Below are 24,161 nucleotides of genomic sequence, written 5' to 3'. Positions count from 1 at the left end.
TAGACCATCCATCAATACTGCTCAAATTAGTTTAGCTTGAGAAGGAATAATGGCAGGCAACAACTCTAGCCACTCTCAAATTGGAATACAGAGATGAAGCAGAACCAAAAGCACAAGCAATTTTCACAGAGACTGAAATAATATATAATAAAGCTTTGATATCATATAAATTATCATGCTCCTCCAACTGGTGCAAACATTGGTATACATGGATTATCAAGAAAAAGAAAGAATTGTAATAGGAAAAACAAAACACCATGCATCATCTAAAATCACTCTCTTCTCAATCACAATCAATAATTAAAAATATGGAAAAGAGAGGGCTGAGTTAATTAATGGCATCACACCTGCGCCTAATCTCGCCTCTCCTCCCAGTCTTGATCCCATAAACACTCAGCTTCTCCATGGCTCTTGCAAAATCCTGAAAGAATTTCTTCTCATCCTTGGCATAAATCTCCACAAAAGGATTTGTCATTGGGTTGTTATATAACCCATGATCTGACTCTAATAGCCCCAACCCTTTACCCAAATTATCAAAATACTTATTATCAAAGTTATTTGGTGTCATTATATCATTGAACACCGACAGAGTTGGGTTCTTTGGATAATCCGCACAAGCATTTCGCAACGCCTGAACAAATCTCTGATTATAATGCGTGTCGTTATACAAATAACTCTTGAACTCCTTGCAATGAGAGAAACCAATTGTATGAGCACCGCTCAGTGCCACCATTTCTTGGACACTGAAACCTTTAGCAGCAAACAAGCTGATAATTTTAGACATAGGCATGGTGGGTCTTGGCAGATTTCCTTCAACATACGAAGATTTACTGATGCGGTAATCTTTGCGCCCGAGGAGGACATTGTAGTAAGGGCCACCGACCATGGTTACGAGATCGCGGGTGGCGGTGGCGAGGATGTCGGCGCAGGAGACGGTGTTGGGGCAGGAGAGCTCGAGGGCGGTCTTGGCGCGAGTTACAAGGTCGAAGGCGTCGCCGGGTAAGGAAAGGTTGATGTCAGCATCACGCTCGGCGGAGTTGAAAGGGGTGGAGGAGATGAGGATGGAGGCATCGCAGCCATTGGGTAAGCAGTCATGGAAGAAGAGGCGGAGAGTGCCAGCTGCGGTGCTGGGGCTGGTGATCTGCTTGCTGGTTACTGTTTCTTGAATGATTTTGTTGAAGTTTGGACAGGATTTGGAGTAGTAGTTGTAGGAGAGTCTGGACTGGGAGGGGTATATGAGAGAAGAGAAGGAAATGAGAATAAGGAAGAATTGCTCCTTTGGCATTGCCATGCTCTAATTACTCCTTTTCCAGAGAGGAAGCGGGCCTGGTGGTGGTGAGGCGGCGCTTTTTAGCTGCAAAATGAGCAAGCAGCTAAGTGTTATTCTGAATGGGAAAGGACTCAAGGGACTGTGGTAGATGGGAGTATTTTACTAAACCTTTTACTTCTGGCTTTTGAGTGAGAGAGAGAAGAGGGAGCACGCGCCACTCTCTTCACCACCAATCACGGGATGCATGCTCCAAGGTACGCCAACTGGGATTAGTAAATTGCGTGCCTCCCTCTCATTAAATAAAAATAAAAGAGAGATTTAACTGAGATGAGTAGAGATTATTTGTTTTTGTTTTATAAAAGTATTTTTAAAAATATTTAAATTTTTTAAAATTAATATTTATTTGATATTTTTAAATAATTTTAATATACTAATATCAAAAATAATTTTTTTAAATAAAAAAATATTATTTTAATACACTTCCAAAAAAAAAACATTTTAAAAAATGATCGCAACTACATTTTTAAACAACTCTTAGTGTTATTGTTAGAGTAATTTAATGGTACTGGATTAATGATCTGTTATTTTTAATATTTTTTGTGAATAATATTTTTTTTATATCAATTGTTTTAAAATAAATTACAAAAAATAATTGCTAGAATATCATTAATTATTCTTTAAACACCATATAATTTTTCATAACTTAGTGACATATGTAATGACATATGGTATATATTTTTATACAAATATAAATATATGGATGTGTTTTAATTTTAGTAAAAGGATGCATGCATGCATGCGGTTTGGTTCATTAAAAACATGAATTCCTTTATTTTTTTATCAAATCATTTTTCCTTATATTTTTACTGATTCTAATTTCATATAAAATAAAATTGTTACAAATTCTAAAAACTAATAAAAAATTATATACTACTTTTTATTTACTTATCATTGGAATTATTTTTTCAGATTAGTTATTCATGTAGGAATTGTTTTTACGTTATTTTATAAAGTAAAAAAAATTTAGAGAATCGAGCAAGAATTTTTTTTCTGAATTTTTTATATTTTTATTGTATTCTTTTAATCTTTTCTAGCCCATCTTATAATTATTTACCAGTTGAGGTTTTTTATTTAGGAAAAATGTTTTGTTTTATAAAGTCAAAAATAAGAAAACAATTATGAATTATTTCTGGATTTTTATATTTTTTAATTTTTTAATTTATTTATAAATAAACCTTAATAAATAAATAAAATTTATGAAAAAAATAAGAAAAAAATATAAAACACGTTTATAAAAGAAAAGGAAAGATCACAATAAAGGGCAATCCAGCCATTTAAACCTTCCATCCAATCTTACTAGCTGTTATACCCTATGATTGGGCCAAGCCCAAGAGACTGGTAAGAGTTTTGTTGATGGGTTTGCTCTCACAAAGCCCAAAACATTATTTGCTAATGGAGGATTGATTTGAGGCCCTTAAGTGGAGAGGCACCAGGACAGTCAGAAGAGAGAGAAGCACGTGACTATTCTCTTAATAATTGGGAAAGAGGTTGATATCGGAGCGTGAAAAGAGCAAGATGTCGGCGCTGGAGGAGCATGGCGGTGGGCATTTACAAGGCGGCACGGAGCAGAGGAAACAATCAACGTAATTTGCAAACTGTAAGAAGCTTTCCTACCTCCTTCTCCCATGTTTCTGTACACTTGAAGTTCGTGAAGCGCTCTATCTATACCAACATTGGATTCCACTCTGGGTATCCTCTGCCATTGAATCTCTACGTGAACACACGCATCAATGGATTGGAGATCACGTTTTGCACTGTAATTTTGTATCTTTTTAGTTCTTTTTTTATTTTTGGATCTATTTATCTTAAGAATAAATTTTAAAAAATATTATTTTAATTTATTTTTAAAAATAACACTTTAAAAACAATTTTTATTATAGGTCTATTTGGAATTGTAATTGTAGTTTAAAGTGTTTTTTATTTATAAATATATCAAAATAATTTTTTATTTTTTTTAAAAAAATTATTTTTAGATCATCACGTCAAAACAATTTAAAAATATAAAAATATAAATTAAAAAAAATTAATTTTTAAAAAATACGATTTAAACCACGATTCAAAACTATCTCTGGATCTGATGCTTTTCAAGCCCGCTCAATTCATCCAAATTTGTAAATTACTGAAGAATATGAGTAGCCCTTTTAACCTTGAGTAATTAAAGTTGAATTCTTGCTTTCATTAATTGTTGTTTAATTCTATAGAAGTAGTAGCACAAACATATATGTAGTTTGCAATAAAGCTTGAAAAGAATAGATTATCAATTTGATTCTCGGACATGTGGTAGGGTTGGGTTTGTTTCAAAGCCATGTGTTGATTTCATGCAATTTTAGACCTTATAATTCAATTTCCATACATGTCATTCATGTATACTACAATTAGCATTTTTTTTATAACTAGATTAAATACTAAAAGGTAATTATTTTATTATACTTTTCATACACAAGTTAAAAGGTAATTATTTTATTATTATAATAAATACTAAAATGTGTGGGAAATACATTTTCAATGGTCCATAATGTTTTTTTTATTCTACCCCTCTCAAAAACACCCAATTAAATAGTTTTTGGGGTATTTTTATCATTTTAGAGGGGTTTATTTATCATTACCATATTATACGGAATAGATCAGCCTTTTATGTATGTTATGCATAGTAAAATGACTTCATTATACTTTGAATAATATTTTTTAAAAAATTGGTGCCAAGGGGCATTTTTATCCTTTTGATTTTATATACATAATAAAATGACTAAAATACCCATAAAAATATTCAGTCTTATTTCACTAATGATCAGGGACATTTTGGTATTTTTAGAATGGTGTTTCACCCGATGGAGGAGCTTCATTGAAATTTTAATTTTTAATGTAAAATAAAGTTACTTAACTACCCTCGAGATAAAAAAAAAATTAAAGCTTTTTTGCAGGGATGTTTGTGTCTTTTGATCTTGACTTTTGTTTTTGTTATTCTCAATAGGGCTAACGAGCCCTTTGGACTTTTAGTAAAATATAAAATATATATAAAAAAAGGTTGATGACATGTGTGTGGCACGCACCAGGAAATGAACGGTGCGCGTGGCAGTGTCCTGTGGTCAAACACCACCCTCAAAGGTGGCGTTGAAAGCGTGTCAAAGTCCTGTATGTGGTGGTGCGACATGTATGCACGACAAAGCTCTATTTGGGCTCTAATAAACTTTTTTCTCGTCCCTCTTTTCTTTTCTCCTTGCTAGAGTATTGGTGTGTCATATCATTAATTTTTTATATTTAGTTTAGTTCTCATTCTTTTGATTATTATACTTTGATATTTCATTGTTTTTTTCATTTTTCATGTCAAATTTGGTCCTTATTACTTTGATATTTCATTTCCCTTTTACTATTTTTTTAAATTCATCTATAAGCATTTGTTCTAAATTTATTTTTATGTCAAATCTGATTTATATTGTTTTTATTGTTGTTTGTTTTGTATTGAATGTTTTTTTATTGTATTTCTTCCAATTTAATCCATTGGCATCTTTTTTGTTGATAATTTTTCTTTGTTGTTTCTTTCCCTTCTATAAAGTTAGTTCTTGCCTCATAATCAGGGTCATAGGTTTTGAAAGTTAACCCAAATTGACTTTAATTTTATATGTCTTCTTATAAAATTTATTTATTTTTAATTTTATTCTTCAATATTTAATTTTGTTTTGAATTGATATTTATGTTTGTTTTTCACTTTCATTTAATAGGGGTTATCTCAAGTCAGGTTGACTTGGTTTTTTTACATAGTTTTTTTTTAAATTAATATTTTTAGTTTCATCTCTAAATATTTTTTTTATTGATAATTTTACTTCATTATTATTGATTTTGCTTTCAATGTGGTCAGACCTTGCTTAATGATCATGATTATGAGTTTCAAAAATTAACACAAATTAACTTTATTTTAGTTAATTGAATGCATGACTCATGGTGTGGGATATTCATTATCTTTGTTGGTATGTTTTAATTTGTTTTAAGAATAAAATAATTATTTTATTCATGAATTCATAAGTCATGGATAAAAAAATAATTAAATTATTTATTTTATAAGCTAGGTGTTGTAAATTAAGTTTTATTTATTTTAAAAATAAATAAATACATAATTTTAATTTATCTTAGAAATATAATACAATATTTTATTGTTAAAAAAGATTTTATAGACCTTTTGAAATAATTATTATTTGTGTTATAAAAATAATTAATTATTTGTTTTTTTCAATTTTGTTCTTAAATTGCTAGAGATATCATGGGATTTAAAGGGAATGATAAAGGTGGTTTGGAAAGAATAGTTGAATAAGTCCTTACCAATGGAATGGAACAGGACAAGTTTTGGCCTCGCAGTTTTGGCATGCTTTGCGCCGCGCCCTCTCTCTCTCTCTTTTCTTTCCTCCATAATATCTATTGATTTTTTAAAAAATAATTAAAAAAATAAAACGGCTTTGTATATAAAAATGTCGGTGAAAGATGTCTGGTTGTTCTTTTGCCGCAACAAAAACAAGGCATAGGACACGGGTCTTTAATTTTATTTAATATTGATCTGATGAATTAAGAAGAATAAATTAATCTAAATATTAACTTCAAAATTCAAATTTAAAAAAATCAGAAAATGAACCCTTGAATTCCACAAATCAACAACCATCACGTGGCCAGATCAGAAAGAAGAGTAGCACCGCAAAGAAAAGATGCAAGAAAAGCGTTCTGAAGTCTACACCGCAAGGATTAGGGGACATGTGCATGTGCACAGGCGGTCCCACCTAAAGCATTCATGTGGGGTTCCTAGAAGTTTCCAAATTAACAGCTAACTCGGCATCCAGCCATGCAACACAGCTAGGAAATTAGATGAATCAGGGTTCAGGCCCACGGTTTCCTGCTACCTGCAGCTGTGAATTGGTGGCGTTTCCCAGCCGTCGTCTCCTCCTTTTCTTCGATGGTAGGCTGGGATGGATCTAGAAAAACTATATATATATATAAGTAAAAAAACAAAAACAAAATCAAATTTTATTTTAATAAGTTAAATAATTATAATAAAACAAATTCTTAATTTTCATATATAATATTTTATTACATTGTAATAAATACCAAAAGTTAACAATATTTAATACAGACATAAAAAAAAATGGATAAAAGAACTTTAAATTAAGTTATCTTCAACGATTTTTTATGGAGTGATCATATATTTTGTGAAGTTTATAGTAATGTTTTTTTTCTACATGGATAACTAAAATGTCGGCAAGAAAACCATTATTTAATTTGCTACAGGGCCTTGTTTTCATCAACTTTATTGTAAAAAAAACTTGTTTTGTAGGTGTCATAGATACATGAAGAGTTAGGATTAGTCAGATTAATGATAGTTTGTTTTTAATTTTCTAGAAGTTGTCATTACTCTATGCAACTCAATAGTCTATTTCTAAAACTTTAAATGTTTTATTACATCAAATAAAGTTTCTTTTGCTCACTAGAATCTTTGGGATAAAATTTTACATTCAAATTGCATGCATCATTAACATTGAAAGAGCTATAAGAATCTTAAAAACATAACATCAAACTTAAAATAAAAAGCTCAACTATTTGATAACAAAATTTTATTATTTAACTCTTATAATTAAAAATTAATAGCAACTATAAATATATCAACTTTGAAATGATGTTTTAAAGTTATGAGAACTTCAGTTTGATAATAAGACCTGCCACGAGCTCTTGTATATTGTGCTTTCAAATTAGGAATATCAATGTCATTTTATGCACAAAATACTTTAACATTTGAAGTAAAGGTTCTTATACATCATCCCGTAACTCTTGAATCAATGACTTTATAGTTGAAACTAAACTTATGACATTGATAAAATCTTGATCTTGTTGCTGCAAAGCTCGGTATAAAACATCAGTAATTCCTATAATTTGTTTCATCATATGCAATATGTTTTATTCAAAATATGTTAATGCCAAATAAGTTGTTTTCACATCTTCTCTTTGAGAATAATTTGCTCTATCTTAAAGGACAATATTAATAAATTTACAAGTTGCACTAAACATCCTTAACAAGCTATAAATTGATTAAAAATGAGAATCTCATCAAGTATCACCAGGTTGTTGTAAGGTACTGGTATTGTTTACTCATTTTCCTGTCTGTATTTCATCTTGACCATTCTTATTGCTGGTTTTAATTGCTTGAGCAAGTTGTAACTCATCATTCTCTAGATGCAATAATAAGAGCTAATTATAACCTATGAGCTAGGCAATATACATAATAAGCAAAATGACAATTTTATGAAACAAAGCTTGGAGTCCATCCCACTCACCCCATATATTGCTCACACCATCTTCTCATTAACCATGGATACAAAAGCATTTGATCCTAACCTTCTTGTTGACTTTCCAAAATAATAGCAAGGTAGATAAAATATAGCATTCACTATATTTGAGTACTTTAGCCAACTTAGATATGCTTTAAACCAAGAAGCTTGAAATCAACAATGATGATTCTCATATTTTGAAAAAGGATACTATGAAAGGATAGGTTGGAATGGACCAACTTTAAGATAAGCATGATGGATTTTTGTTATTTGGTTAATAGGAAAATTCAACATTATTGGACATAGTCCTGGATCACGTTCCAAAAAAGTAACATTTATTTCTTTATAATGATTTTTTGGCTTTTAGAAGGGTGTCCATTGAGTTCCTCAAATTCACAAGTTATTTTGTCAAGATCTCGGGAAAGAGTTGCCATGTTTGAATATTATCTATAACAAATGCATTATTTTCTAAGATATTGGCATATTATTTTTTTTTAAAAAAAGTTTAGAGTTCTTTGTTTCCACATCTCAACTTTTAAAACTTAATTCAAGATAGAGTAAACCTAAAAATATCATTACTATTAGTTCAAGAAATTAAAATCAAAATAAAACTAATACATTATAATTGTTTGTATAAATGATTTCATCATACAATTCTTTACTTGACGGTAGCGGCGGTGTAAGATCACTTTCAATACTTGGTAGTGGTATTGGTTCTAGACTATAATAATTGTTTTTGAAAATGTTGTTTTTGGAAAGAAATTTTAGTTGGGGGAAAGAAACTTTGATGTATTATTTGCTTTGTTCAATAGACCTAGAGAGAGAATAGAAATTAAACTGAGATTTTAGGTTATATTATTTATAAGGGTGTTTTTATATTTTAATCAAAATTAAATTTTTGTATTGACTAGTGTAATTTTTTGAAACAAAAGGAAATATATTATCATATTCAAGTTTTTAAAAGGTTAGAGTTATTTTTAAAAGAAGAAATTGGAATATATAAAAAAAGAAAGGTAATCTATATGTCTTTTGACTTAGAATCATAGTTATCAAACCCAGCCTGGGGATTGACCCGACCAAGGGGTTGGGTCTCAGATTTCATAGGTCAACTTGAAAAAATTTTAAGAAAATATTTAAAGTTTTAATATTTCATATAAAAAAATTAAGAAAAAATTCATGTGAATATAAGCTATACATGTTGTAAATAATAAAGTTTAAAAGAATAATTTTAAAAGATTTTTTTTATCTCACATTGAAAAGATATTATATTATCCTTTTAAGTTGAAGTATTTAAACCAAAAAAGTTTTTTATCCCACATTGAAAAAAGGCTTCAAAAAGATATTATATTAAAAGGCTTCAAATCCCATATTGAAAAAATAACTTCTTTTTTGTGAACATAGAATATATATATATATATATATATATATATATATATATATATATATATATATATATATATATATATTAAAAAGCTTTAAATCCCACATTGAAAAGATATCATGTTATCATTTTAAGTTGAAGTATCTAAACTAAATTTTTTTATCCCACATTGAAAAAACATAACTTTTTTCTTGTGAACATAGATTATATATATGAAAAGGCTTCAAATTCCATATTAAAAAAATACTTTTTTTCTTAGGAACATAAAGTATATATACTAACGGGTTTCAAATCCTATATTGAAAAAAACATGATTTTTTTCTTGTGAACATAGAGTATATATACGAAAGAGTTTCAAATCCCACATTGAAAAATAACTTTATTCTTAGGAACATAGAGTATATTTATTGAAGGGTTTGAAATCTCACATTAAAAAGATATTATATTATCCTTTTAAGTTGAAGTATTTAAACCAAAAAGTTTTTTTATCCCATATTGAAAAAACATAATTTTTTTTCTTATGAACATAGAGTATATATATGAAAGGGCTTCAAATCCCACATTGAAAAAATAATATTTTTCTTGGAAATATAGAGTATATTTACTAAAGAGTTTTAAATTTCATTGAAAAAACATAATCATTTTCTTGTGAACATAGAGTATATATACGAAAGGGTTTCAAATCCCATATTGAAAAAATAAATTTTTTCTTGGAAAATTAGAGTATATATACTAAAAGGTTTCAATCTCACATTGAAAATATAAATATTTTTCTAATATTTATATAGTGAATTTTAAAAAGTGTTAATAATCAACTAAAAAAATATGAAAAAAGAGGGGTATAGAAGAAAAATCACATTTGAAAAAAAAAACACCGGGTCTCGTTCAAGTTCGCTCAGGTCATGGGTCAACCAAGTTGTTGAACCGACCAGTCTTTTAACAAACCCGGACTGGTCCAACTATCGGGTCGACCGGGTCCCAAGTCAACCTGTCGGGCCGGTCCGGGTTTAATAACATGCTTAGAACTCAATATATATATATAGCTAGCTAGCTAGGTAGATTTCAATTTTTAGACTTAAAGAAAATCCTAAGGATTTGATTTAACAACATTATAAATATTTAAGACATATACTTTGTATGAGTGATAGTACTTTTCCATGTTATATTTAAAACATACTTATAAATTGATATCTTAACACAAACTTTATTGTTATATGTCTTTTTAACTTAACCATACTCTTTAGTATGAAAAACATGTCCATTAATGAAATACTCATTATGCCACTTCACCTTTCTTTCAGGACGTAGACATGGTAAATTCAAAGTAACACTAGCATTCCCTCCAATTAATAAACCTGATACATAAATTACAACCAATAATAGTTAACGAGAAATATGTAATGAAATTAATATTTCTAGAGATAAGAATGATTAAACAATTTTTATATGTGTTCTGAATCACATGGAAAATTATTCATCTTGTAATCGAAAAATTTAAGATTCAGTGAGCTATGAGTTTTGAAATAGTAAAAATTAACGATGTTGCCTACAAGGAATAATTAAATTTTTTTTGTTTATTATAGTATAAGAGTTAGATTTTTCAAAAGTAACTACATGTTAATTGTTATACTTATTGAATAAAAGGTCTTAATTCATCGCAATTATATAATACATAATTATATGCATATCTGAATTTAATTTTTGTCAAGTATCTTCCTCTTACAATATTTTTTTGTACAAGTCGTTTAGAATGAGAGAATATTGACAAGTTCTCACTTAAAAGCACGTCCCCACCATCTTCATGCTTTGGAACGTAATTCTTATTTTTAAGTGAGGCTCAAAATAGTATAAGATAAATGTTGAAATCTCTTTAACAATATAAGCCTCGCATATCAAAATCTCAACATGTGCTTTGTTTTTTACTTTTCTTTTAAGGTTGAACAAGTACCTTCATGAAATTAAATGAATGTTTTAAATAAAAAAAATTTAATATAAATTTAATTACAATGCATATATAATCCATAACCTCTTGAATGGATACATCTATTCATACTTGACTGGGCCTTCAACTTTTATATCAAATGATAAATGTATGGTAAGTTAGTGGAATGAATGTTTGCATAAACACGTGGTAATCATGACTCTTCATTGCATACAATATGCAATCCTTCAAATTCACCAATCTAGATATGTTTGAAGCCTTTCCATCATAAAAACAAAAACTCTTAAGCCATTGGTAGACAAATAATTGTGTATTCTTGTCTAAGGCGAAGTTGACTTTGGGCTTTATGACCCGTGACCCATCATATACCAATTCTATATTTTTATGGTGACAAAAAAGGTATATCTATTATAGTCTTCATATTGTCCTTTGTCTTCCATTTCAAGTTCATAATCGTGTTAAAAATATTTTCAAATATGCTCTTTTCACTGTGTATGAAATCAAGGTTATGGCAGAGAAGATTGATCTTCTAATAAGAAAGCTTCGAGAAAATACTTTACTTTACCTAATTGTGAGTCACCCAAAACCAGGAAACTTCCGCTTACCGGATTGAAAATCAAACACAATGTCATCGTACTACGACATCACATCATACAATTCTTTATTTGTGCAACATCCCTTTCAACTCTACCAACAAAGAAGTCCTTTCTATTTTTTTTTTGTACTTGTATCCATTATCAAGAATTGCCGGTGGAAATAAAAAAGAAGAAGATGTTTTACCACCATTTGTTAATGTGAAGGCTTTGTTATTTCTGTATAGTATGAACATGCTAATTTTCCATGCATGCTTTTAACCAGATTCTCGTAATGTCAAAAAAAATTTTAAGTATTAAGTTTATGCTTGATTTGGCAAGATAAAATTCAATTTCATTGCTTAAAATAAATTTAAACTTCAAGGAGTAAATTTGAATGTGAAAAAAATATGCAACCTTTTTTAACTATTCATGAGTCATATTTTTTTTATATGAAAATTTAGTCCCCAAAGTTTTTTTTTTTGTTTTATATTTGATCCCTATTTGTTGAGGCTCTTATGTTTTGGTTCAAAATTTAATTTTTTCACATTTTCGTCCCCAAGCTTGAAAAAAAAGAGAGAAATTCATTGAAAAAAAAAAGAGAAGAGAGAAAGTGGTCGGTTGACCATATTCCAACAATGAAAAAACCACTTTTAGTATTAATGGGTTCTATTTGAAAAGAGAAGCTCTATTATGGTGTTTCTTACTGCTCATCTTGCAAGAAAAAGTATATTAGGGTTTAAGATTGTTTTTTGAATTGGGGTAAATGTTTGGTTTTTAAATTGATTAAAAGTTGTTTTGAGAATAGATATGAGTTTATCAAGGTTTGTAGGAGTTTCTCGGGATTTTTAGGTAAAAAAAGGTTGAAACAAGTTTTTTGAGTCCAAGGAGTTACTACCCGATTTTTAGCTATATTTTAGCCACCTAAGGTGACCAAAATGCAACTAGTTGATAAACATGTCATCGACCATTATAGACTACGTGTCGTATACCACTATAGACCACACATCATTTGTTTTGTTTTTTTATTTTTTTAAAATAGATAAATAAAACGTCATACTCTCATTTTAAAAAAAATAGAATATGAGGGACAAACATGTGGACCTGAACTTACAGCCCATGTGCTTAGCCTTTGTTTAATGGTTCAAGTGCGCAGGCCATCCAAGCCTAATTGCTAGCCCCGTTTTAGCCTTTATATTTTAATATGTTTTCTATCAATTTTAATGAAAACTTATTAAAATATATTTAGAATGTTATTTTATTTAATACCATTTAATTTTTATTTTAGTTTCAAATAAGTTTATAACATTCTTTTTTATAATATTAGCAAACACTATTTTAGTATAACCCTTTATGATTATTATTTTTAAATTTAGTTTGGTGGCTTTCCTTCACATGCCTTTTGTTATTATCATATAATTAAATAAAAAATAAGTTTTTAAAAAAACTTAATAAACTCAACTATTCCATGACTTGGGTTGCCAGTTTGGTGGGTTAACTCTGGCTAACCAAGATCGATCTAAAATATTATTGTCTCGATATTTTTTAAAAAATCAAAATGATGGCGACTTTGAAGACCTAGGTTAATCCAAAACGTCATCGTCTTAATACATGTTTTTTTTTTTAAATAAAATGATTTTGTCTTGAATATTTTTTTAAGTCAAAAAAAGTTTTAACTGGATTGACTAGATAGTATTTAAGATTGCTAATTCGATCGAATCAACTTTCACATGCTTTAATTTAAAATCCAAGCCAATCATGAAGTTGGACTTAAGGTTAATAATACTTCCAAATAGTCCCTAACAACAATGCGCGAGTGGTTTACTATTCTTATGTTTTTTATACATTCACGACAAAATTCAGAATATTATACTTGTAATCAATTTTTTTTAATGATCATGAGAAGATATTGTCTAGGAAACATATATTCTAGTAAAAAAAAATGCAAAAAAAGAATATAGATATGATAAATAGGTTTTGATTAGAAAAATATTTTTTTATTCTTATTTTAAATTGTTCAAATTTGTTTTTGATGTGTTTTTTTATTACTGAATTAATGACATAGAATTTTTTTTTCTAGAGACAATAAGGAATTATACTAGAAAATTATTTTTTAATAAAATTTAAACTATTATTCTTTTATATATATATATAATTATTTCCATATAAATAAATAAATAACTAAAAAAATTAAAAACCTCCCCGAGATACAATATTAAATATTTTAATTAGCATCTAAAACTTATTTTTAACATTTATTAATGTATAAAAATGGATCTATTTTGTTAAATAGAATTGTATTATACTAGAAAATGCTTTAACAATAAATGTAGATTCATTTTTTGTGTTTAATTTTGACCCGACCTGAGCACGTGCCAACAGGCTATTGATATACTATTTAGTTGGCTGACGGATCCTCTTTCAAAAAGAGGACAAATAAAAATGGAGATGCGGGGTATCGATCCCCGTACCTCTCGCATGCTAAGCGAGCGCTCTACCATCTGAGCTACATCCCCACAACATCCTTCAGTATCAATATATGTTATTAGTGCATGCAGATGACTGCGATAAAAAAATAAAATAAAATCAAAGAAAGAAAGCTCAACAAAAAATGCTTGCATGACAGTTACCAAAGCAAGCTTGAACCTGCCGTAATTTCCTCTTTTATACCGATAAAACAAGAACAACATTGACAAGTTCAACTCTTTTCTTAGCCAAATGTCTTCTTTTCTCTTCTTCTTCTCCAGAATCACAGAAGGAGTACTTTCATCGAACACTTGAAGGGCAAGAATACCGACCGGAACACCTACTTGCACCTCCATCTCCAGTTACCGTTCCGCCCTCTATAATCCACCTGGTCTCATTTCTCTTCTCTTCTCTTTTTTTGTTTCCTTTCTTTTTTCAAATTAAAATTTTGCGGTGTTTTTTGAATTAGTTTTCTTTTTTACTCATTGGTTATTGTTTTTTCGTAGAGCATTCTCAAGGACCCACATCGGAGTCTGAGCTTGTCAAGCACCTTAACGGCATTATCAAGGTGACCCACTAATTTATTTTTATTGCTTTTGAAATGGAGATACTCTGTTTGATTCAGATTTTACAATTAAATAGAGTTACGATTTAGAGTGTGTTTAGTATTGCGGTAGCTGTTGTGGTTATAATTTGAAAAAAATTATTTTATAAAAAATATTTTTAATTGAGGTTAGTTTGAAAAAATAGGTGTTTGGTTAAAACTGTGGTTGAAATTGAGGTTGAAGAAAAAATAGTTTAATATGTTTGGTTAAGAATGCTTTTGAAATTAAGGTTTAATATATATATATATATATATATATATATATATATATATATATATATATGTATATGTATGTATGTGTATGTATGTGTATGTATATATGTATGTGTGTATGTATGTATATATATGTATGTATGTATATTGATGGTTTTAAATTTAAATAGAGTAGAATTAACTTCTCCTATTACATCATGAAATAAATAATACTTGATATAAAATATTTTTTATTATTCCATTAAACTATTTATAATTCCATTACATACAAAATTCAGCCGATAAAAACTACAGTTTTCATAATTTTGTGAGCGTGTAATAAAATCAGATAAAATATTATCAGGTATAAAATTGATATTACAGTGCGAGTGAATTTAATTTACTCTATACTAGTTTTTCATGAAAAAAAATATTGTTCACATCACAATGCGAGTGAATTTAATTCACTCTAAACTAGTTTTTTTTTTAAAAAAATTAACAAACTGCAAAAAAAAAAAAAAAACGTGAACAGTGCAAAGTGAATTGCACTGTTCACGTGAACAGTGCAATTCTGTGTTTCACAGGTTGAAACTCATAAAAAAGCAGTAAAATACTGCTTCAGAAAACTCGTGGTCCTGCCGCGTATAAATGGCGGGACCCATGTTTTTTTTTGAACCACAATTTGTAACCAAACGCCTCTTCAGTGCGTTTTGGAAAAAACACAACCTTTAATCCGTTGCCAAACGGGTTCTTAATGGTGTGTTTTGGCGAGAGGTGTGGTGAATTTTTTTTTTAAATGTATAATTTTTTTAAAGTATACATCACATCTTTTATGTTTTTCATTAAAAAAAGCTATCACACCTCTCATCTAAATACACATGTATTTGTTTTTATGGTAATTATTGTAATTGTAGTTTGAAAAAAATTATTTTGAAAAAGTTATTTTTGTTGTGATTGGTTCATATAAAATGTGTGCTTGATTAAAATTGTGATTTGACATTTATTTTGTCATAAATCATGGCATGATATGTTTGGTTAAAATTATGGTTGAGATTAATATTGTATATAAAATGACTAAAAAGAACATAAATTAATTTATTATGTTTTTAAATAGGAAAAATAACATTTAGTACAAACAATAATTGACATAAAAATAAATTGTTCATTTTTATTAAAAAAAATGAACATTATTGCCTATCAAACTTGTTGCAATGCCATCACGAACATAATCCATATGCGAAGCCCTCTGGTGCCCACATGTTTGTGATTGTAGAATCACATCGGTTAAAAAATCATCAGGAACAAAATCAGGATGGCGATCAAACTCGTTAAATGCAACATCTTGAATTGATTTCCTTCGAATGTAGTTATGTAGTACCATTGAGACGACGACAATTTGAACTTATGTTTTGTAAGGAAACATATGCATGTTTTGCAAGATTCTCAACATTTTCTTCTAAACTCCAAAAGTATGTTGTATTATATATCGTAATGATGAATGAACACGCTTGAATATTTCTTCTCGACTTTGCGGTTGTCCTCGTCGATGAAATTTTGGAAGATAATATCTCTCACCTCTATATGGCCCCAAGTAACCGTACTCATTTGGATATCCCAAATCAAAGAGATAATATTTTAATTTCTCAATACCTTCTGGTGGCTTCAGAAATCTTATATTTGAATTGTCAATCTCCTCAATAAATATTTTTGTATCAAGTGCACTACCTTCTCAACCAGCCAAAAAAATATAAATTGTATGTCAAAGTTACATGCCGCCATTATATTTTGAACTAGTACACCTTTTCTGCCAATAAATTATATTTGATTTTCCCATAATACACAGCATGTATATGTGTTCCATCAATCGCTCCAATATAATTCTACAAAAAACAAAAATTTGCCATTCAATTGAAATGTAGTAAAAATATTTCTTCGTAACCTTTTTCGTTATTTAATAACTTAAAAAACTTATTATTAAGTTATTTAATAACTTAGAAAAATTATTTTTCACTTTTAAATATGACATATATCTTGGATTCATTGCGATTTCCATTGATGTTGTGGATAATTGTGGATCAACCGGTTTGATTAATTCAACAACTAGAAAGCACACCAACCTAAGAACTTCATTGGAATATCTGTTTACGGTTTCACTTGAATGTTAAAATCTCTCTTGAACTTCCCTGTTTGAAGCTCTTAGAGCTAAAGTATAGAGAAACACGCCTACCTTCTCAATTACACTCATCCTCCTAGACTACTTTAGCTCGTACAATGTTTCCGAATCAACACACAAACTTTGCAATGTGTTTGCATCCATCCGAAACATGTTAACACAACGTACTTAATGCCCATTTAAAATTTCATTCAACCATCTCATTCTTGTGTTGTATGAAACCATACATGTTCCTTATAAATATAATTATTATATTACAAAGCAAGTGCTCCAGTCGTGCATAACAATAGTTTATTGCGATCACACTCTCTAAGCCAAAACAAATCACCTTCCTTATCATCATCGTGTTTATTTTCATTATCATCGTCGTCGTCATCGTCATCATCTATATTGTTCCCATTACCAACACCGCTACTGCATCCAAAACCACCATCAATACTTGTACCACCAAAACCATTTGAAACATAATGAACAACATTACTCGTAACATTGTCATACTCGTCATTAAATAGATCATTAAACCAATTCGCATCCATATATACAAAACAACAAATTTACATATACATGAAATTGCTATAAATACATTTAGACGAGGGAATCTGTTTTGAATAATAAATTTTCATGTGACATCAACTTAAACCTAAAGAAAAATTATAAAGCATTTCCAAATTATCGTACATCTTTTAGTAATTAATGAATATAATATTATGTGCAACACAAGCATACTTAGATGTAATATTTTAATTACATAAATGGTTTTAATTGAACATATCTTATGGTATCTAAGATCAATTTCAAATTCAGTTTATTGAGATGGAATGAGGATATAAAAATGAAAGTGAACATGGGAAAATAATTGTACATAAAATGAGAAAAATTATTTAACTTCAAAACCGACAACTTACCTTCTCAACAGCATGCAATTCAAATGCAGAGTAATATATATGTTGGCATCTAAAAACCACTACCAGCAGCTATTGTGTTTTAAATAAGCTACGAAAGACATGGAAATCAACGTGAACATGTAAACCTTCAACAACAATTCAATCTAACTTTACATATACAATTCCAAACTCCAACATCAAACAGCAATGACTAATTAACAACCATTCAAATTGAATTCCCAACATCCAATTCTAGATTGCAACAAAAAAAGAACAAATGTCAACAACCATTCAAACCACATTCAACACCTACAATTTCAGCTTCCAACAGGAAGCATTCCCAATAAATTTTCTAGCCTTCAACAGGAACCATTATCCAACAGATACAATAGAAATTCAATACATCAAGATAGTATACGCTATAGAACATTGTTTGAAAAAAACAGCAATGACTAATCCCGTACATTGAATGTCATACTCAGCAGCAAACATTACATTTAAAAAATAATCATATTATAACAACACAACAACAACATGGACGTGTAAATCAATATATCGAAGCAAAGTTTTGCCGTTGTAACTGTCAAAAAACATAACACCAAAATATGTTCATGACAGATCAAGAGAAAAATTATGTTCATGGATCATTAACATACAATGACAATACATAAACGCGGATTTACACTTACATCAAGGTTTTACGTTTGATCTCCTCTCGAACATTAATTTCAACCATTGAAATTTTCTTTTCTTATCTCTAATTGCTGCCCACATTTCCCTCTTGCTTCTAACCATGAAAAACTCAATTCCAAAACAATAAAGCTCACTACCGAAAACCACTTCCTCAACGGAGTGAAACTCCTTCATGACCTCTTTTATGCTACATCCTTTTTTTTATCCCAACCACTTGATGTTCATTCACTCCTAGTAGATACACTATCAACTAATCAATCTAAACGCGAAAACAGTGGTGCTCCCATTCCCGAACCCTTTTTTTTGCCCACTTTTTTATGTACATTGTTGAACACCTTTTCTCTTCCCACTACTACTACTAAGATTGCTACTACTATTGGTAAAATTTACACCAGCAACCATATTATTGACATCCTTTACAAAATTTGGTAAAGTATCCTCCTCCGAATCACCACTACCTTTCTCTAGATGTGTATCCTCATTAGATGCATTTTTTCTCCTTTCACGTACATCATCATCATAAGAATTGAAAGCCTATGATGGAGCCCAAGCATACTAACCGGTAGCCACGATGTTTTTTAAACATGATATCATATTTACAATACAATGCGAGATCGATACCAGAATGCCTAAACTTTTTAGCTCCTCGTATCTCCTACAACATGGGAAAATAAAGTTGTAAATGAATTGTAATGATTGTAAGAACAAACAATAAAATAATTAATATTAATTGTAAACATAGTAACTCAAAAACAGACCTTAATTTTAGATTTCTACCACTCGTCAATTGCCGAAATTGTTCCAAGTTCATTACTCTAGCCTACTTCAATTTTGGAAATCAATTTTTTTCATATTCTCCAATCCTTTTTTATTCCGTCCCACTTATTCTTTAATTGTGTTTTCGCTAATGCATGACCAGTCTTCTTCTTAAAGCAATTTATAACATATTTCCAACCAGCTTTGTTGAAATGTGTGTTCGGTGGCATACTATTCTTAATTGCTTTGATACAAATGTCACAAAATGTGTTCAACATCTTTTTAGTCCAATAAGCCTTATCTTGTGATTGAGAATCTTCCATGTTCTCGGTTAAAATCTTTTTTCTAACATAATGAATAGGTTAATTTCCTAGAGGCACTAAACAAAGTTTACAAAAACAACAATTAAAAGAAACCCATTCAAAGTTAGAAAAAACATATACAGAATAAGGAAATCAAATCATTAAGAATATAATCAAGTTCATTTATTCATAAGATGTTGATTGATCCCAAATAAAAGCAACACAGAATTCATAATATTAGAAAAAAAAATCTAAACCTTTAAACAATTTCAACTTAGAAAATGCAAATATTGACATTATAATGGCAGTGCATTAGAAATACACATGGACATGGCTTAATTTTTTTCTCGGTTAGATCTAAACATGAAAACATGAAACCTGAAGAAACAAAAAACTAACTCTTGTAGTGTAGGATGTACCGAAACAGAGATCAGATGTTTGTTGTGCTTTCCAGGAGACAGATTATCAAGGCCTTTTAGGTTCCTGACAAAAAACAAAACACCAAAAAATTATAATCGGAAGAAGATGAGAATGATAATTGCAGATATTGGGCATTTCAGTTACATGAAGATGTTGAAATATATTATCACGAACATTACCTTGAACATCACCATCAATTTGAGCTTGTGTTGTAGTGTTGGATGTGCCTCAACACAGATCGAGAGTTTGTTGTTCTTTCCAAGATATAGATGTTAGATCTTTAGTTCTTGAATCAAAACAAAACAAAAGAAATTAGAAAAAGAAGAAGAAGAAGAAGAAGAAGGGTATGATTATTGCAAATATTAGGAATCTGAGTTACAAGAAGTTTTTTAAATTAGTTTCCAAGAAAATTACCTTGAAAATCACAAACCTAATTTCTGTGTGTCTTCAACCATTTATGGGTTTTCAAGAACCATCATCACTGCGAACAGACTTGAAGAAGGCAGCAAATCAAGGTGTATGGTTTGAGTTTAGGACGGGGATTTGAGTTGGAAATGGATAGTCTTTTTCCAATTTGAATGATCTGTTGAAATTATTCCCCAATCGGCTACAAACAACAGTGTGTGAGGACTTGTTGAATGAGAGGGAAGAACAGTGGAGAGAGCAACGAAAGAACAATGAGAGGATAAGAACAGAGGGTTATTTTCAACAAGATAAAATTAAAATAATTATATAAGCGTTTTGCCACGTTTTATGTTCAGCTAACAATTCATAAAAGCAAGTCAAAGTTGCTTTTGCCTAGACTGTGATTCGAACGCAGGTTATTCTGGGTCCTAGTAATTAATTAGTGTGGTTTGTAGGTAACCAAACACATAAAATTTATGGTTCAATCTGAACATGACAACTATCACGTAAACAAACAAACGCTCTCTAAATTAAAGACCCAGTTTCAAGATCTAACAATATCAGGAAATGCTGTAGTTGGAGCTTAGATACATGTGGTTTTGAAACTCTTGGCAGAAATGGATGCTAAATTTCATAATGTTGTCAATGAAACTATGTTTTTGTGCTGATGTGCTTGAAAAAACCCTGATTGTAAGTTATGGATGGTTTTTCAGGTGGCCCAATCTCAGTGGCAAAGTATACGGGAGAAGTTTTGATGAATCCTAAATTTGGGTTCTATATTAATCGAGATGCGTTTGGAGTAGAAAGAGATTTCATTACATATCCTCAAGTAAGCCAGATCGTTGGTGAGGTAAATGAGTTATCGTTAAACTTTTGAGTACTTGTCTGATTGTTATACATGGAACTTGGAAACCTTGTGCCATTTTTAAGGTCATCAAGGCGGCAAGGGAGCTATTGCATTGGAACAACATTTGTACTTGTTAGATATTGGATTCTGGTCACCTTAGTTGTCATTTTTTGGTGGATTGTTGCCTGACAAAATAATTTCACTTTGACCGTTTCAATGTAATGCCAGATGGTTGGTGTGTGGGCAATGTGCCTTTGTAGCAAATGGGACAACCATAAAAAGTTAACCTAGTTGAGCTGGGCCCAGGACGAGGAGCTCTGATGGCTGATCTTCTGCGTTTATGTTACCACAATTCTGAATAAGATAGTGCTTTGAACTTTATTTAGTTGGTTTTCATTGAATAAGCGTGCCTTTTCCTTATAGGGTGCATCAAAGTTTAAGAGCTTCACAGAATCGTTGCATGTACACATGGCAGAATGTAGTTCCATGTTACAGAAAACTCGGTAACACAACTTGTTTGGATGAAGATGATACCAGTGATGGTGTTGAGAAAAGGACTATCAGCATATTGGCAGCAACACCTGTTTCGTGGCATGCTTTGTTAGAGCAGGTTCCATCAGGATTTATGGAGTTGTCTTTTAAATTGCTTTTCCATGAAACCATATGTATCAGTGTCGGACCTGTATTGTTCAAATGGAATGAGTTCTCAATTTTAGTTCAGTTTCATATTTTATGGGATAATAGTTTATCTTCGTTTTCCAATGTTGTAAAGCTTACAACGACAATTTGCTTTTTCCCGGGTTACCATTGATGTTTGTTTGCGATGTTTCAGTGCCAACAATTATAATTGCCCATGAGTTTTCATTGTTCGGTTTTTTAAAACATATGCACGGAATGATAAATTTAAAATTTTTTAAAGTTGTTTAAGATTTATATAAAAACTACTTAAAGATTATATGTTTTTTAAATTTTGAATAATTATTTCAAGACTATATTGGTACAAATTATAAGTCATCTAAATATTCAGTTTCTAACAGTAATTCATACAAATCACCAGTGAAAAGTCTATTATATCTTTTTAGGAAAGAGAGATAGCATACCTTTTAGTGCTAGACCTTTTTATTTATGTTTAGATGTTTTTGTACGCTTGTCTATCATCTAATGTATAAAAAAAAGCATAACATTATATTTATAGAAAAACCTAAAAGCCTTATAGATAGTAAAATATCAATTTACTCTTTAAATAATATCACATATATTATTTTAAGATAATTTTAGAAATTTATTCAATCAAATCTCTACTTAATTTTTTATAGGTTTAGAATTGTAATCTCATGTATTAATTACATTCTAGTTTTCAATTTCTAAAATTTATTTACAATCAAGTCATACTTGATTAATCATCTTATTTTAATTTTTGACCAATAGTTGTGTAACCTATTAAGTTTTTTAATAAGGTGACCCAAATATAAAGCATAATTCAAAATAAAATAAGATTAAATAAATTAAACAATTTAATTTATTATCAATTCAATAATTAATTGATTTATATTTAAAGATCAAGTACAATATGTAGCAACCTGTTATGATTCTTCAAATATTAAAAAAAATCAATTTAAAACCATTTAGAGTAAGAACATATTCTGACTGAGATTTTCTATCATCAACGTCTGATTGAATACTAGTATATGAATAACCATGAACTTCCAGTTCATGTCCCCGATATATCAGAAAAACATTCTTAGTTCTTTTAAAGTATTTAAAAATACTTTTAAATATCTTCTAATGACTTTTACTTGGATTAGATTGGTATCTACTCATTATACTTAAAGCATAAGATACATTTGATCTTGTACATTATCGCACGTGGACGAGAGGCGTCAGGGGGTTTTGAAGGAGTTGCCACCTAGTTGTTCGGTTTAGGGTCGCTAGGAAACCTATGTATATTGGTTTTATTGGAGATTCAAAGAGTAAGCGACTGATTGTAGCCAGATGTAAGCTGCTATGTGTTGTTTAATATGGTTTATATGTTTTGATGATTTTCTGATTAATGGTCTATTTGTGGCTTAAGATTGAGATTTATTTGTGTGAATAAATCTAGTGTTAAGAATTTATTATGGGCTCGTATACCCAAATAAATTCTTATGAAAAAGGTTTTCAATAATTTGTATATTACGGTGAAAAATACTCCAAATTAAAATTGATGAATATTTAGAGTAACTCTGAGAATTTTTTGGTCAACTCCTGATATTTAAATATCAGTTTCGCTTGGAGGTTCAACATTTATACCAAAATATTTAACCATTAATTCTCATAAATTAACAATTTGGTGATTATTGGAATATTGGTCAAATTCTAATAGATTTAATAAATTGATTATTAAATCTAAGATGCATGATAAAAAATAAAAGATACCATGTATTTTATTTTTTTTAAGAAGATATGATTTGTTATTTTATTTTTGAGAGACTTGGTTGTATGCAATACATAAAAACACTTTATATATATATATAGACTTCGTGGAATAAAAACTACGCAAAAATTAAATAGGTCTTGCCAAACACATCCTTAAACAAAAAAATTCAATAAAAAAAAAATCCAAACAAAGCCTAAAGACAAATCTGAAATTTTTTTTACCTAGTCGGGTGGACCCGACTGGGTTGACTCGATTGGGTTGACTCAGAAACAAACCAAAAAGAAAAATCAAAACTAAAACAAATCAAACTTCATAAAAATATAAAAAACTTAAAAATATTCAGACAAAACAGATCAAAGGCATAAAAGTCAAACAAAAATGAAGAACATCCATTGTCATTTCGTAAACGTAAACCTCAATCTAGACCAGCTCTCAAACAAAGAGGGGTATGGTTTTGTTCGAAATCATACATGGAA

At 29.7% G+C, this 24,161-nt stretch overlaps 1 protein-coding gene, 2 long non-coding RNA genes and 1 other non-coding gene across 5 annotated transcripts; 1 reads left to right on the top strand and 3 right to left on the bottom strand.

Annotated features, from left to right (window-relative positions):
- Positions 1-138: 138 nt before the first annotated feature.
- On the bottom strand, positions 139-1,502 carry LOC133705327 (peroxidase 31-like). Its single transcript, XM_062130851.1, has one exon. It carries the CDS (start codon positions 1,289-1,291, stop codon positions 329-331), a length of 963 nt encoding a protein of 320 aa, XP_061986835.1. The 5' UTR covers positions 1,292-1,502; the 3' UTR covers positions 139-328.
- A 12,468-nt stretch (positions 1,503-13,970) lies between these two features.
- TRNAA-AGC (transfer RNA alanine (anticodon AGC)) lies at positions 13,971-14,043 on the bottom strand. The gene has a single exon. It is a non-coding gene; the product is annotated as a tRNA-Ala (tRNA).
- A 52-nt stretch (positions 14,044-14,095) lies between these two features.
- On the top strand, positions 14,096-22,000 carry LOC133680923 (uncharacterized). Its single transcript, XR_009836403.1, has 3 exons — positions 14,096-14,384; positions 14,500-14,561; positions 21,136-22,000. It is a non-coding gene; the product is annotated as an uncharacterized LOC133680923 (long non-coding RNA).
- LOC133680922 (uncharacterized) lies at positions 17,117-21,303 on the bottom strand. Of its 2 annotated transcripts, none has more exons than XR_009836402.1 (5): positions 20,432-21,303; positions 20,197-20,303; positions 19,997-20,080; positions 18,536-19,194; positions 17,117-17,376 (listed from the first exon to the last, which is right to left on the bottom strand). It is a non-coding gene; the product is annotated as an uncharacterized LOC133680922 (long non-coding RNA). The 2 variants fall into 2 exon arrangements; XR_009836401.1 differs by having other exon boundaries at positions 20,017-20,080; positions 20,432-21,299.
- Positions 22,001-24,161: the final 2,161 nt, after the last annotated feature.

The sequence above is a fragment of the Populus nigra genome, chromosome 1, assembly GCF_951802175.1.
Source record: "Populus nigra chromosome 1, ddPopNigr1.1, whole genome shotgun sequence".
In the NCBI taxonomy this organism is placed as follows: domain Eukaryota; kingdom Viridiplantae; phylum Streptophyta; class Magnoliopsida; order Malpighiales; family Salicaceae; genus Populus; species Populus nigra.
This window is presented reverse-complemented; position numbering and strand designations above follow the sequence as displayed.